This window comes from Gymnogyps californianus, chromosome 11, assembly GCF_018139145.2.
Source record: "Gymnogyps californianus isolate 813 chromosome 11, ASM1813914v2, whole genome shotgun sequence".
Lineage (NCBI taxonomy): Eukaryota > Metazoa > Chordata > Aves > Accipitriformes > Cathartidae > Gymnogyps > Gymnogyps californianus.
This window is the reverse complement of record NC_059481.1, coordinates 10,739,697-10,756,471: the sequence shown is the minus strand read 5'-3', so window position 1 is coordinate 10,756,471 and position 16,775 is coordinate 10,739,697. Positions and strand designations below refer to the sequence as shown.

General features: G+C 39.0%; 1 protein-coding gene across 2 annotated transcripts in view; it reads left to right on the top strand.

Moving 5' to 3' along the window:
- MAPK6 (mitogen-activated protein kinase 6) overlaps window positions 1-13,260 on the top strand; it is a 31,912-nt gene extending 18,652 nt beyond the window's left edge. For both annotated transcript variants that reach the window (XM_050903263.1, XM_050903262.1), the window contains exons 2-6: window positions 4,122-5,329; window positions 6,074-6,218; window positions 9,362-9,526; window positions 10,159-10,360; window positions 11,001-13,260. In XM_050903263.1, the coding sequence (XP_050759220.1) occupies window positions 4,775-5,329; window positions 6,074-6,218; window positions 9,362-9,526; window positions 10,159-10,360; window positions 11,001-12,099 (2,166 nt within the window). In that variant the 5' untranslated portion in view covers window positions 4,122-4,774 and the 3' untranslated portion in view covers window positions 12,100-13,260. The remainder of the gene's footprint in view (window positions 1-4,121; window positions 5,330-6,073; window positions 6,219-9,361; window positions 9,527-10,158; window positions 10,361-11,000) is intronic.
- Window positions 13,261-16,775: the final 3,515 nt, after the last annotated feature.

Below are 16,775 nucleotides of genomic sequence, written 5' to 3'. Positions count from 1 at the left end.
ATACTGCATGAAGCTGGTCGTGTGTCATGATGTCTGCCAGCACTAGGAATAATTTCAAAGATGACAACCCTTCTGTGGGTCACTTCTGTTGCCCTTTCCTGAGAACTGATCTGTTTTAAAAGCATAGTTGTAAACCACTTAAGAAACTAGTATCTTTGTGTTTCCCTCTTTAAACTTTGTGGGAGGAAGGAATAAAAGTACTGCTTAAAGAAGCCCATAGTCTTGAAAAGGTGACAGACTAAATGAAAACATCAGTGCCTGTGTGAATAGCCTATTCAGCACAAATTGGGGTGCTAAACTCCCCTTTTTTTTAATACTATAGTCCATCATGTGTTTCAAGTGGTTAGAGCATGTTACACAACTGAAGAGGAATTTGTCATTTTTGTTTATTTAATGTGTATTGTCAAGACAGACAGTTGGACTGATGGTTATGCCTTTCATTGAAACTGAAAACGTGTAAACTTAATGGGTGTTGGTGTTACTCTTTGTAAGTATTAGTGTTTTAAAAAACCTACCTCATTATTTTCCAAAGTTAAACATGACTATAAAATGCAAAGAAGAAAACTTGTTCCTTTGAGCTCATTTTGGCTTGAGAAAAGCCTTGATTTCTTCTAGTTGATTACCCTTTAAGTAATTATTATCTTAGTCAGAGTGAAAGAAAGTTTGGGGTTAACTTTTTATTTTCCATCCCTCCTATCTGCTTCTGGTCCACCGGACTATTTGTCTTAAATGTCTGTTTGCTATTAACTCGTGGATGGGGAAACTAGTTCAGTTGTTTCCCTGGCCCCTGGCGTGAGCAGTGCTCTGGGAGCTGTGGTCCTGGTGGAGGGGCCAGCTCACAGGCGATGGCAGTGAAGGGGCTGTAGCATGTAAGCAAAGGGCTGCGCTAGGTGAGAGATCGAACTGGCATAGTGAAAGAAGTACATCTTCAATGTGAAAGAGGAGATAAATGTGGTTAATGCGTGGGGTTAGTTTAGAAGCATATTGTTTTGTTTAGACAAGGATATATGAATCTGCTACAGCATTGTCATCTGTTACGTTTCCAAAGTAGAATTTTCAGTGGCAGTAAACAAAAGATGACTATCAATTACTGAATCTTAATTTAATTTGTTTTCATAGTGGGGCATTTTTGCTAGGACAATCTCTAATTGTCCTCATCATACTCCTGTGAGGTACTGTATCTGTTTGGTAGATAGGCTGCCTCCTGGTCAGCTTCCTAGGACTGGATCCTGTTTTGAATGATAGCTGGGCCCTGCTTTTTGTGGCTTTGGGATTAAGTCATTTGCTCATAGTTACATGGGAAGTTTGCAGCAGGATCAGGTCAAATTGAAGGCTGCAATGGGTTGCTTCTGTTGTCAACATTTGTTTTCTTAGCTAAATCGCTCTGACAATCATTACATACCTTCTAAAAATGTTGCAATTAGTGGTCACCTAGAGGAAGGATGTAGTATAAGCCGGTGATTAAAAATGCATCATTTCAGAGATACAGAATGAAAATTTTAGGACTCCTACTTCTGTAAGCAAGTGGGCCGTAACTCCCTTTCTCCTTGAAGCAGTAATGTCATTACTGCTTTCATGTTGTAGTTCTGCTGTTGCCTTTGTTTGGTCATGGCAGTAAGGGGTAAGGTCTGAGTTACAGTGAAGAGATCAGCAGATCTCACTCCTTGCTACTGATGGGCATCCTTTCGAATCTGTTCCTGTGCAGTTTAATGGAACTAGCTAAAAGAGAGGTTCCAGATGTGTCACCCAGCTGGTGCAAACCAATTCAGTATGGCTACATATTGAAGACATCAGCTATGTGAAACAATAAGCCTAATTATGGGGAAGAATACAACTGCTTTTAGATGGTCCAAGGGATATAAAATGCAGCTTATTGCAGGGTATTTGAACAGAGGCCTTGGACCTTGAGTTAACATGAAATTTAAAGTGTTAGTGTAAGCTACAAAAATGAATTTCCGTAACAATTGGGGGGGGGGGGGGGTGGGGAATGAAAGGAAAATGGTCTGGGGTGATGTAAACTTTTTTTACAGGCAGCAGCAGCAGCTCAGAATGAGTGAGCCTGAAAGTGGTGCATGTGAATGAGAAAATATTTTTAGGTTTAAAAAAAAGTTAAAAATCAAGAGGCTAGACTTCTGGTTTTTATAATTGTGAACAAAGAGTGGGATAGTCACTGATGCTATCCTAACTAACTCTAGGATAAATTTTGTATTTGTTCTTTAAGTAAATTCATGGGTATTATAAGAAGGGTCCTGACGCTGCTGTCTTAATACTGATATAATTTCAAGATAGTTTTGGGAAAAGTAACAGTGTTACCTCATTATGTTTGTACTAAGGTTATAATAACCCCTGTAAAACACTGTCTAAAATTAGGACTCCTGGCAGTATGCGAAGAAAGGAATCTCAAGGCAATAGTTATACATGTTGAGTAAAGAAAGCTCTGGAGATCACCCTTCTGGCAGGGTACTATACAGCAGCAGTGGAGGGCAGCTCAACGCTTTTCAGTTTAGAAATACTATATTTGATGATCTTTATTTAAAAAGAAAAACCCAGCAGAGGATAGCATGTGTTTCCTCCTTCTTTCCTGTGTTTGTCACGTGGCCGTACAAATACCTGGAGGCAGGTGGTGTGTGGCAGGAGGGAGCGAGCCAGGGCACTGGGGCTCTGTGTCTTGGTGGCAGTCAGGCTTGAGCCTAAGGAATGGTAATATTTAAATGTGTTGAAACAGTCTTGTTTCTGTTTGCCAGTGTGCATTTCTTTATTCTTTTTTTTCTGCGTGCAATTCTGATTACTTTAGTGAATTGAGGCCATTATTTAGAATATCTTAATAATTTGTCAGCTGTTCTTGCTGCCCTGTTAGGAGTGGGGAGACTTGTTTTGCTTCGTCCCAGTTGTCCCACTGAAGTGCTAGCACAGTTTTAAGGGAGAACACTCATACAATTAATTCTAAAGTGTTGGGATAGTTTGGAGAACTTTACATTTATTTAGAGAGCTGGGTGAAGAGCTGAAATGTGTTAATCTAAGATTGACGAGAAGACATCTAGTGGTTTGATGTGACCTATAGTTGTTGGGGAAGAACATACAAGTGACTTGTAATGGAATTGCCCAAACCTTACCACACTGTATAAGGTACACCTTTGACTCTTCTCTTTGTGGCATCTTTGAGCTTTTAAAAGAAATGAGGATGTTGTGCAAAAATGCAACATGTGGTCTTTATGACTGCATTCTGCTGCTGCAGACAGGGAAACCTACTGAGAAAATTACCACTTTTGTTTCCATAAATAGTAGTTGCATGCATTAGACTATTAAAAAATAAATGATGTCTGAAAGTGCCCATATGTTAGGGGAAATGGTTATAGAATATATCAGTTACTGTGTAAAATGTACTCGCTGTTAGTTTTTCTCTGTAATATAGGTTGGATGAGTGTAGAAGTAATTGATAAAGTAATAATATTTGTCTAATATGTTGGAATTACCCCTATGATTCCTGTAACAATGAATCTATAGAGGCAAAATTATGATTTGAGATGTTAGTAAACTTTATCCAAAATCACAAGGATTTAAGCTTTCTAAGTGGCATTGGATGTGTGCTGTATATTCTGGAAAGTCAATAAATACTGGGAGTGCACAAACCTTGCCCGTTTTGTGTGAACAGTACCCAGTTATCTCTTATTATGGTGAAATAGTTAAAAACCTGATTTTTGTCTTTGAGTAAAAGTTTAGTGGAAGAATTATTCCAAAATGTAGTGACTGAGGTGCAGGATACTATTGGTTTTGACTTGTCTCTTAACAGCTGTATTGGAGAATTACCAAGTTTTCTGTGACATTCCCTTCTTTATTAAGATTCAGTAGGATTTTTCATTGTGTGCCTCATATTCTGAATAGGTTATATCTCAAACTTTCACAATATGTGTTTAGAAATGGTGGTTGGTGATTATCGTCAGTTTTCCTCCACAAGTATGAAAAGTGTATGTCATTTCTAGTTAGTTTAGCTTTTGTGCTGGTTTCTTATTTTGTAACTGGACACTAAATAAGTTGTATACTTAGGACAACTTAAGGAGTTGGGGGAGGAGGAAGATTTCTGTTTGTGCTGGAATACTGATGTATTTTTCTCTCTCTTTCAGGTTGTCACGGAGTAAAATGGATGGTAGCTTTGATTGTGATTGTGGTGAGCTGGAGCCACCTGATCATTAACAGGAGGCATCTTTTGTAAATCAAGAGCTGCCAGTTTCCCATTTAACTAGACTGTAAACAAAGGAGAGAAAAAGGAAGAAGAAGAAAAAGAAGTGCTTACCAGCACCATAGAATGACGCTGCTCAGGACCAGTCCAACACTGAATGTATCTGCACTGTGAGGAGGAGGATGTTAATAGAAGCCTATTATGTGCATATTTATTCACATTTTTGTTAAATGTTAACCAGTTTAGCACAGTAGAGCTGAGTGCATAGTATGTCATTTCATTCCGTTTGAGTTTCTTGTGAGTATTTTCTTTAATGTCTGCAGAAATGCTGCACCTTTCTTGAACTATGAATGCTGCAATCTTTCTATCTTATGCTCGGTTTGAGTTCTAGAGCTTACGGGCTCTAAATTCAAGGGGACACAACAGGCCTGGCTGGCTCATAATGAAATGAGAGTGTCAAGAAACCATCTTGCAGTCAAAGCCAAGTGTTTCTTCTCCCTTTCTGTAAGACCTTTCCTTCAGATACCAGTGGAAGTGTCTCTGCGTGTTTACAGAAGCTTAGTAGTTTGAGGAAAAAGAAAGCTAAAGAATTTAACAATGGCAGAAAAATTTGAAAGTCTCATGAACATTCATGGTTTTGATCTGGGCTCTCGGTATATGGACTTAAAACCACTGGGCTGTGGTGGAAATGGCTTAGTTTTTTCTGCTGTCGATAATGACTGTGACAAAAGAGTGGCTGTCAAGAAAATTGTCCTCACAGATCCACAGAGTGTTAAACATGCTCTACGTGAGATCAAAATTATTAGAAGACTTGACCACGATAACATTGTCAAAGTATTTGAAATTCTTGGTCCTAGTGGAAGCCAGTTAACAGATGACGTGGGCTCCCTTACAGAATTGAACTGTGTTTACATTGTCCAGGAATACATGGAGACAGATCTGGCTAATCTGCTAGAGCAAGGCCCTTTACTGGAAGATCATGCCAGACTTTTCATGTACCAGCTGCTACGTGGGCTCAAGTATATTCACTCTGCAAATGTTCTGCATAGAGATCTCAAACCAGCTAATCTTTTCATTAATACTGAAGACTTGGTGCTGAAGATTGGTGACTTCGGTCTTGCACGAATCATGGATCCTCATTATTCCCACAAGGTATGTGAAGAGTGGGAATATTTAAGTGATACACTGACAACCATGCCTTCTTAAAATAGCATCTTTCTCCCTTTCGCAGAGGTAGATAGTCTGTGGAAGGCCTCATTAGCAGGTGGGATATCATGTTAGGGGTCATACAGTAGAACTGGAATGCTTGCAAATAGAGTAAACCAGATCTCTGGATGACATGTTTTGTTGTAGATAGGACTACTGCAAGTATAAAATAAAACTTTTTTTTTTTACTAGATGTGTTCAGAAAAGGAGATTTTTAACAGTGAATACAGAACCTGAGATTAAGAGCAACATTCAGAGGCATAACTATAGAAGCCTTAGATAAGTTTGTAAGTGGTGCATTCATAGTGTGCAAGTGTGGCTACTTCCTGGGACTGATTTAGAGATACTGTCTTCCTGGTTTAGATGATGTTTCACAAGAGAGTTCATTATCATCTCTGCATTTATTTGGCATCTGGGAATAAGAAAGTTTTGCTGCAGTACCTCATTTGACTAATAAATAGTGTCATACTTCTATATTGTTGCTGTTCACTCATAAAGACATTGCTGTTCCATTTTAAAAGGTAGAAGGGCTTAGTAGGGGGCACGTGGTACTATCCCTAGGACCTTGAGACCAAAAAAATCTTGAGTAGTGCATTAAAAAATAAGAAACAATTAATTAAAAAAAAGTACCTTAAAACCTCTTAAAAATCTAAGTAAGCTTTTTTCTTTTTTTAAAATTAATTTCATTAGGGCCATCTTTCTGAAGGATTGGTTACTAAATGGTACAGATCGCCCCGTCTTTTGCTTTCTCCTAACAACTACACTAAAGCCATTGACATGTGGGCTGCAGGTTGCATCTTTGCTGAAATGCTGACTGGGAAAACCCTCTTTGCAGGTGGGTGGAATAAAAATGTGTGTGTATATTCCTAAAAGGAGTGGTACTGCTTAATTATCTTCCTAAAGAAAGGTTGATTCTCATGGCTAACATCAATAGTCATTGACTATCAGGATATGCTATGTTATTAAGCAATTATATAAGCAAACTATAAATCGATGTATTTGTAAAGCAGGAGATGTTTCAATTTTTATTACTCATACTGGTGTGTATTTAGATAAATATCACAACTTAATTTAGTACTCGTATATGGTAAATCTGTCTAATTACGTTACGCTAAACTTATTGGATGCCTAAGCAGTGTTCTAAATACATGTATTTTAGTGAATTGATGTATCCAGGGAGTATTTGAGGATTATGAATGCCCTGGGTATCATATTCATAAAGATTTTTTTTAATGTAGTCAACCTAATCACTTCTTGCTTCTTTATATTTTAAATTATGAAAGAGTAGCCCTTTTTTCGCCATTCCCAATTTTTTTGTTATCGACAGGCTGTTTTGACCTGACCTTTGTTTCAGTGGTATAGGGAGGACTCTTAAGATTTAAAATTTAGTGTGGCATACCAAGGAAATGTGTAACCTCCAAATCTTTCTGGTAAGATAGGAAGCAATGCTCTGGTCTCATTGGGTGCGTCTACATTAGTGCTTTGGTCAGGATCAGGAGCAAATTTTTGAAGCAAATCTCTTGATGGCCATCCTGTACCACATTGCTGATCTAGCTTAGTGCACAAACTAGAGTCTTTTTAGATAAAATGAAACTCATTTGCACTGTAGGAGATCATTCAATGCGTTCCACCTGCTGATAGGCATTCAGTCCATGGGAGCAGATGAGCTAGTCTAGAGTAAACCCCTGAAATCCTTATTTTGTGTGCACCCTGGGGCCTCAGCAGCAGCTGTCTCATTAAAGCTTGCTCTTGGATTTGCTCCTGTTGGTTTAAATTACTGGAGTAACACAGATAAAACCTCTAAGAACTGAGCTTGCATTTCAAAGTTCACATTTTTAGATACATGTGGACTAAAAGCACACCTCTGCAGTAATTCTTAGCTTTGTACGTCAAGGTAATGAAATTGAGAGCTTTTTCCCATTAAGTACTATTAATGGAGTACTGTCACCTTGAAATCATTATTTTATAGAAATCAGCGATTAATATGCGAAGAGGCTTTTTTTTAACTTGCAGTAAGTTGCTAATTCTTTGAGTTACTAACTATTGGAGTAATGTCCCCAGTGTATTAAATGCTGGGCTGATAAGAGATGAGGCTTCCATTGCATCAAGCACTTCTACTGGAAAATAGTGAAATAGTGGGAGAAAGTCTGCATTCAGCATAGATTGATTGCAACTGCTAGCATTTTGGCTTTTTCTTGAGTAGCATTGGCATTTACCAAAAGTTTTTATTGGTCTAATAGCTGTGCAGTGAGTTACAATTTTTTTTTTAACTCAGTCTTGGTAACCAAAATCCTAAGTTTGCAGGCTCGTTTATGTGCCCTGATTGCATTGTGTGGATAGCTAGAAAATTATTTTTAGATGTGGATATGTCCCTCTGAAAATTTTGCGCTGCCGTAGTTTTCTGATCTAAAGAAGAGTGGACTTCTTAACGTCATGCATTTGGAAAGAGAAAATGGTTGGAGATATGACAGTTAACCTGTCCTGAGACTCTGAATAAAATTCTTTTGCAAAGTCATTTGGAGGGCTTGATTTGGTTAATTTGCAACTTCCTGTCTACTTCTGAACCATCCCTTAGGAATCCTGCTGTCTGGAATGCTGACGGGAATGGGAGGGGAGAATGCAAATTAAAATTGCAGAATACCTGGGATGAGGGAGGGAAGGGAAGTTGAGGCAGAGGAAATCAGTAGCTGTTCCAAACAACTTCTCTAATTCTTTCTTCTAAATGAATATTTTAAAATGCTCATTTCACTTATAGTGGAAAGAAAGCTGATGAATTTTTAGGATGGAAATAATGATACAGTAGAATCTGTTTTCCAGCAAATTACAGACAGTATAACATCTGATAGATTATTTTAAGTAATTTGTAGTATGAAGTAGGTGGACAAAACAGCTTTTTCAATCCAGCAAATAAGTTAACACGAGGCAGTACCGATTCATTTGGGGAACGTGGATCTCGGTCAAATTTTCTGTAGTGACTTTGCCTCAGCTTTTCTTTGTCATCTGGCAGATGTGTGGTAGGATGTCCAGTGCAGACTGCTGTGCAAGCTGCTGAAGTGAACTGATAGCGTATAGATTTTGAGATGGTACAATCTCTTTCTGGCCCCATTTATTTTTGTATTTAGTGACACATGAATCAGTATTGCTGATGATTGCCCAGAGCTGCTTGGTGAAGGAGGAAAACACTGGCATGCAGATAATCCTATATAGTTTCATCTGCTAGTTGAATCTCTAGGGTGCTGCATGCTTCCTGGAGCTGGACAATAAATTGAGGTAGAGAAACTGTATCTCTGGGTGCTCCAGCTACTCTGGTACTGAATATAGATGCTGTTCATTGTTCAAAATTGACCTGCTGTATAGGCCCTTATGGTTCTTACCCAGGGAAACTTCAGATAGTGCTAAAAGTGTACTATAATTTCAATCATAATATAGTACTTTTTTTAAACAGGATCACACTGCTTAACTGGCAGATGATTTTTGTCTTGCACCTGACAGTAATACAGACTTTCAGAGTAGAATATTAATACAAATGGTTGTGGCCTGGAAGATCTCTTGCTGAGCTAAACTACTACTGTTTTTATTAATAGGGACATGGAATTCAAAGTGAGGTCAAATATTGAATTAATTAGGTGGATCAGTTGAAAGGGGAGGATTGCAGTAGATAGTATATAACAAAAAGATAGGGTGTTGCTGTAGAGTACCTCATCCATGGTGAAAACATCCTTGCAAAAGCTTAAGGTTAGGTTGCTTTATCTGTGTGTAGCAGCTCTGTAATTCTTCCTACACTACAGCATTTTTGAGAGCTCTTCAGATTTATTATCATTCAAATTTAGAACTTCAGCCTTTCCTCTGTTGTAGGAGATAATAGTCTTCTACTGAAAATAGCTGCTCAGAGCACAAAATTTTGACATGCCTTTTGTATACAGGGATCAGAAGTGTTTGAAGTTGAAATGGCAGCTTGTATTTTCTCTTGGTGCTTAGGTGCACATGAACTTGAACAGATGCAGTTGATTCTAGAATCAATTCCTGTTGTACATGAGGAGGACCGTCAGGAGCTTCTCAATGTAATTCCAGTTTACATTAGAAACGATATGACTGAGCCACACAAACCTTTAACTCAGTTGCTTCCAGGCATCAGTCCTGAAGGTAAGTAATTCAGAAAAAATACTTCCTGTATTTCAAAATCATAAAATAGTGAACAACTGTACAGTGCATGTGTGTGATTGTTAATAGCAAGTTTCAGTTAGAAGAATCTGTGTGTTCTCTGAAGAAGGATTGTCTTCTGGTGTAATAAAAAAAGATTTTGCTTACATGATAGCTAGTTGGTCATCTTTGGAGTAGAATTGTGAATCTCTGCTGGACGTGTTTGCACTGGAATTGCTCTATTTTGAGACACTGGCCTTCTAAATATAAGGGAACACTGGAATGGAGTCAGTATAAAACAACTGTCTTTCAAATGTTTTTAAAAGGAAGTCCCCCCACCAAACCGACAGCAGTGTTTCCTGATAGCTGTTGGTGAATACTGATTCAGCTTGAAGCATTCTGTCTCTTAGTATTTTTTCCTGCTTTAAGTTAAATTATTGTTGATCTTAGATTTGACCTCTACTCTTCTAGCTTTCCTATGGCTACAGAATGCATGTTTGGCAGTATACTGTCAGTAGCTGATACTTCACAGGTGGCTACTTTTGAGCAAATGCACACCTCTAGAAGCAAAGCACTGCACCTTCATGTTGAATTCTAGATGTCTGAAGTGTCATTTTTCTCCTATTTAATGATAGCGCTGGACTTTCTGGAGCAAATTTTGACGTTTAGTCCCATGGATCGATTGACAGCAGAAGAAGCTTTGTCCCATCCTTATATGAGCATTTATTCCTTTCCAACGGATGAGCCTATTTCAAGTCATCCTTTTCACATTGAAGATGAGGTTGATGATATTCTGCTGATGGATGAAAGTCACAGCCATATTTATAATTGGGAAAGGTAAATTTATCACTTACTGTGGCATGTAACATAACTGAATGGTTGTGTGCTTGAAGTAATGTTGCTTCGTGGGCATCATTTCCTTTTCTGTTTGTTTCTTCTTAAGTTGACCTGAGAATAAACTTTTCCCTTATAGACAGTGCATTGTCATTGGGTTTATAATTCATTAGACTAACTTGGATATGCTGATGCATTCCTGAGGTGCACTCAGGACTCTAGAATCTAAAGTTAATCTCTCCATTACTTCCCCCCCACCCCCCCAAATATTTCTCTAAAAAATGGAACTTTAAGTGAAGAGTTTTAAGTATAATTGTCTTGCCAAATGCTTAGTGCATGTAGTAGTGAAGAGATTTACAGTAGTCATTTAAAGTCAGTTAAACACACTTTAAGGAAGAGTTCTGTAAATGGAGTGAGCTTTTGTACATAATTCTGGACTTAAATCTTTCAGATGTGCATATGAGGATTGCTTTATGCCAGATTAAATTAACAACCTGGAAGAGGTACCCAGTTGGATTGAGGAAAAACTTTATCTGTGTTGAATTGTCATTATTCTGTAAGGGAATTTCTAAACTTAACTGTCTCTGTCTTGGGAGCTAGAAGACTGTTTTTTAGCTGCTAACACTAGGAAATTGTTTTACAGATACCATGAAAGTCAGTTTTCAGACCATGACTGGCCTATTCATAATAACTATGAAGCTGATGAAGTTCAGCGTGACCCAAGGGCTCTTTCTGATGTTACTGATGAGGAAGAAGTGCAAGTAGATCCTCGCAAATATTTGGATGGAGATCGTGAAAAGTATCTGGAGGATCCTGCCTTTGACACCCACTTCTCTACTGAGCCTTGCTGGCAGTATTCAGATCACCATGAAAACAAGTATTGTGATCTGGAATGTAGTCACACTTGTAATTACAAAATGAGGTCATCTTCATACCTAGATAATTTAGTTTGGCGAGACAGTGAAGTTAACCATTACTATGAGCCCAAGCTTATTATAGATCTTTCGAACTGGAAGGAACAGAGCAAAGAGAAGTCTGATAAGAAAGGCAAGTCTAAATGTGAAAAGAATGGGTTGGTAAAAGCTCAGATAGCACTTGAGGAAGCATCACAGCAACTTGTTGAAAAAGAAAGGGAGAAGAATCAAGGATTTGACTTTGATTCATTTATAGCAGAAACTATTCAGCTTAGTTTACAACACGAGTCTACTGATGTTGATAAATTAAATGACTTGAATAGCTCAGTGTCTCAAATAGAGTTGAAAGGATTAATATCAAAGTCAGTAAGCAGAGAGAAGCAGGAGAAAGGAATGGCTAATTTGGCACAGTTAGAAGCTCTGTACCAAACTTCTTGGGACAGTCAGTTTGTAAGTAGTGGTGAGGAGTGCTTCCTCATAGACCAGTTTTGTTGCGAAGTAAGGAAAGATGAACAAGTTGAAAAAGAAAATACTTACACCAGTTATTTGGACAAATTTTTTAGTAAGAAAGAAGATGCTGAAATGCTAGAACCTGAGCCAGTAGAGGAGGGGAAGCTTGGGGAGAAGGAAAGAGAAGAGAGCTTTCTCAGTAACAGTGGAGAACTCCTCTTCAACAAGCAGCTTGAGGCTATAGGTATTCCTCAGTTTCACAGCCCTGTTGGTTCGCCACTGAAATCAATACAGGCCACGTTAACGCCTTCTGCTATGAAATCATCTCCCCAAATTCCCCACAAAACATACAGCAGCATTCTGAAACATCTAAATTAAAACACTCAGCAGACATTTCTTTTATATTCATGAGACGTGTTTGTCTTTTTTTATTACTAGTGTAAGTAATTTTTTTACTTGAATCAGACGGTGTAATTTTGGTATGGATTTCATTAGTTTTCTGTTTACCATTGTTTTTACAATCCAGAATTACTTTCTATACATGAGTTAGTTTTGTTTTTAAACTGGCATGTCGTTTGCACACAAAATTAAAGAATAGAGCAAAATAATGCAAAATGCAGGAGGTAACAAAAAATGCACTAAACCAAGTAAAACAAACATTCTCTCAGTAAAACAGTGTCCATGTTTTGCAGAAAAAGAACCTTGCCTTGAAATTTACACAGTGAGACTGTACATAATTGCATGAAAATATCTATTTTTCCCAAAACATTTTTTCATTCATGTGTATTTTAGAGTTTTTCATACTGTACACATTTCTTAGACACATGATACCAGCAGCAACTGAAATGAATGCAGAATTTGGTACGCATGTGTTATCTACCTCAAGGTAACAGCAGTATGTGGCAAAACATTAACCACCCATAGTGCTTCTCATTATGCACTTCTATTTAGCCAGCATTATTGTAGTAGCTATTCTTATTGAAAATCATTCAATATTTATAAATGTTCTGGTATGCATTCTTTATAGTGAAGTGTTAATATGCAGCACTTTTATTTATTTTAGCAAATAAGTATATTTCTGTAATTATAGAAAGTCAACTTAATTTTTGAGTTACTTTTCAGATAAAAGTTTTTGTTTAGCACTATGGTTTTATTGCCTACATAGCTGGATATATATTAACATCGGCTTATTCTGAGGCTATCCAATACATTTTGTTTGTTTGTTTGTTTTCATTTCAAGTAAAGCACTCACTGTGTATAGGAATTTGTAATTGGAGGTGCTTGATCTCTACAAAAGAAATTAGGAATTGCTTTATTATCAAATGCTCCTAGAAGTCTTAATTGTGTTCATTTTTAAAAAATTTTGTAATGTTAGTTGTGTGCATGGAAATAATTAAGGTACAACATTACTGTAGGTTAAAGTTCTATATGGTGAGACATTTTGTTTTTACTGTATGTTTTTACTGAATGATTCCTGTCCCACTCCCAACCCCCCTCCAAAGCAAGCATGAATAAAATTAGGTTAAATATAGCATGTAGCATCTCGGTCTTCTGAAAATTTGTTTTACCTTCTGATTTTTTGAAATACTGGATGTATCATTGGCTCCCCTGTTTAAAATGAAAAACAAATAAAAACATGGCCAGCAAAAATGACTCTTGTTTTTTGATGCTTTGTACAATGAAAGATAAAGAACTGCTGCTGTAATGCAGCAGGCTGTATCGTGAAGGCAGGCCTACTTGCCTGCACTCCCTAATACAAGGTGCTCAGGGAAGCATGAGAAATTGTCTTGCAGTCTACCCTAGAAGTGCTGCTGCTGGGGATGCAGCGCCCTGGAAGGAGACTCCAGAAGTATGCTTCTGTCCCAGTGCCTACGGCCTGTATTGAAGAAAATCTTGTGTGATGGTATGGCTACGAAAGCATAAGTGTACGGTAGTGTCAATAACCATTTTTGTTGAAGATACAATTGACTTCCAGAGTATAAGTGAGCATTACTGTTTTATCAGCTTTTTAGACAGAATAGTGTTAAAGTGGAAAAGCTGCTGCGAGCATGTGTGAGCACCTTCATGTCGCTGGCAACCTGGAGTGAAGGTAATCATGCAGGTCCCTCAGCCAAGAGCCTGTCTGGAGCACTTTCACAAGGCGATTTCAGGAGCAGGACCAGGTAACTCCAATGGGATGTTTCAAAATGTGCGGATCGGGTCTCTGTTGCAGCAAGCCCTGAGAACACTATGTATTTCTCTTCCAGTTCCTCCCATCAGAACCATTCCCGAGGGAGCTAATTAGCCATACAATAAAGCTACATCTTTTGGCAAACTCCTACAACTTTTTCCATGACAGTGTATGAGTTCCTCCAAATTTTTCCATCCCTCCTCCCCTGCTCCTCTGGCAGGTAGCACAGCTGCAACTCGCCTAAAACAAGGAGCTGCCCCTTCAGCGTGGCAGAAGGTGGTCACTTGGGGAGATGGGAGACGGGGTATGTCCTTGGGCATGGTATGTGAATGTTTACGTAGCCACATCAATTTGTATGTATGGGGCTGTAGGGAGGAGCTGGCTGGTTGCCTTCTCTCCTAGGCAAGGGACTGTTTTGAAGTGGTGTGTGTTTTTTTGAGATTGGATGAAAGCAGTGGGTGGGAAGTGCTTAGAAACTGGAAACAAAATTCAGATTAAAAACACATCTTGTGCAAAAGAAGTATCTTCTTGTTTTTTTTTAAGGACACCAATGAAACTCAACAGCACTGAAGAAGCCTGTAATGGCAGAAAGGGAACATTTTACACTCGAAAAGGAAGGGGAGAGTCAAGTGTTGAGCCTAAATCCAGTACGGTGCTTCACTGCCTTTGACTTCTACTTGTACTGGGGGAGCAACGCTGTACAGGCACTGCTGGCTGCTTTGGTGAAAACCCCACTCTCTTAACAGGCTCGACCACGGGTCATTGGAGGGTACAGCTAGGCAGTCTGGCTTATTAAGTAGGAGTAATTTGCTATGTGGAGACCATTAAAGAAAGTCAGAGTGCTTCGTAAGGACCATGCAAAGTGAAAGCTACTGCTAGAAAGTGAAGATACTCTGAGTGTGGTGTTGGGCTCTCCCTTTGCAAACTGCAGGAGTCCTGCGTTGGGAGAGCAGTCTGCAGAAAGTGCAGGGTTTCACGGGGTGTTCCCCGTGGGTGGAAGATGGTTTCTGTCCCATACTCATCAGCCATGCCCATCCCTGCAAGAAAAAAATAGGACAGTTACATGTGTAGCCCTTTGGCTGTGACCTAGCGACTGAGTTGTCTTTAAAAACAAATTATGGAAGAGGCTTAAATTCTAAACCAGATAAACGGACCACTGTTTCATGCCAAGGTGCTTGCCAAGTAAAATGGAACACCCTTATTTAACCAAAAAATGAGGATGCTAACCATCTTTTAAAAATATCTTTTCTCCTTTACATGGTCTTTGGTTAAAAGGCAGCATTTTAAAGTATATGTAACAAAAACTTCAGCTAGAAGAGGTGATGTTTACCCTTACTGAACAGACCAGGACAGAGCATTTTACATGTACTGTCATCACAGGAGATCTAGTAATTGCAAACTGGCACAATGCTGAACACTTTGTTCTGATCAGGGCTTCTCAGTCATGGTCAGTTAACTTTCTCACAATTGTATTTAATTTTAATTAAACAAGAGTTGCCATATATAATCTCAGCTATTTATATAAGACTTTGCCCACGCTGCTGTTAGTGTTAAGATTACAGCATGAGTAGCATGTCTTAGCTAGTCTTTGCCTTGAGCACAGCTGGTCTGCTGGGGCTGTAGGCTGGACATCAGGTTCTGCACACCAGCTGGGAACCGGGGCAGCTGGGCAGTCCCTGCTGCTGCATCTTCTCTGCCCCTGGTCAGCAGGACAGCCTCTATCTGCAGCAATGAGTTCGCTGCCTACAGCAACAATTTGTATGCCTTGATTTACTTTGTTTTGCTGTCACCTTGCTATTGCTTTTTCTGTGCTGTAGAAGTTCTTAGAAGTGTGCCTGGTACATACATTTAAAGCCTTGCTGAGTTCTCACTTTGGTCTGGCTTATTGCCTGGAGGCATTAGTTTACGAACCGGTTTTTAATGCCTTTTTTACAGGGAGGAGGCTTCCTCCTGGAGAGTTTTTCTTCCGTATGGAACTAATGTTGTTCTGGAGCTATTTTTGCTTTTTTTTTCCTGTCCCCTTCTAAACTCTGCGATAGTCAGAGGTAGCAAGTTTTTCCACATATGGGCTTTCATCCCCTACTCTAGAGGCATGTATACTATAAAACACAGAGAATTGTGCTTAGGGTCCTGAGGAATTCAGTGACACGCTGTGGTGCAGATTATTTCTGGGTAGCAATAGAGGGGAAAAGCATCCTTGAAATAAATCTGCTCTCACAAGTCTTCTTTCCTTTATTTATACTCTTATTGCTTTTCTGTTGCTGAGATTTGGAAGTGCTTGTCAAGCCTTCAGTTAGATTTTATACATGATTAAACAGTAAATTGTCCTCATTCTTCCAAAGATGCAATCCTGAGCAACAGCAGCCCTGAACCAATTCGTTCCTTATTCGTTGAATTGTTTCAGTGCTTACAAAATCCTGCAAATTCTTGTTTGTTGTTCTGCCACTGTTTGCGTCAGACTTAAGCTGAACAACCCGGGAAGTAATGCTGCGGGGTATTTAGTAACAAGCAAATAATCCAGATCACCGCTGGCACCCAGCGCTCTTGGGCTTCCATTCCAGTGTCTCTATATTTAAAATGGTTATCTGCTTCTCCAAGTGCTATTTGAGAACTCCTTGAAATATTGACTGTTGAAAAGTTCAATGACTTCTTTCAACTGAGAATTAGCATTGCTGATAAGGTGATTTGCATGCACCAGACCACGTGCAGAGGGAGCTCTGCCCTGCTAGCCCATGCGGACGTGGTGATAGCCAGGTACGGGCCACACTCTGGAAATAGCTGTGTCGATAGCTGGCAGCAGTCACATAATGTCATTGGCTTTCCTCTGGAATCTGTCTACTGCATCCTGACTGCAGAGCAGCCCTTCTATAGTGAACTCTGATAA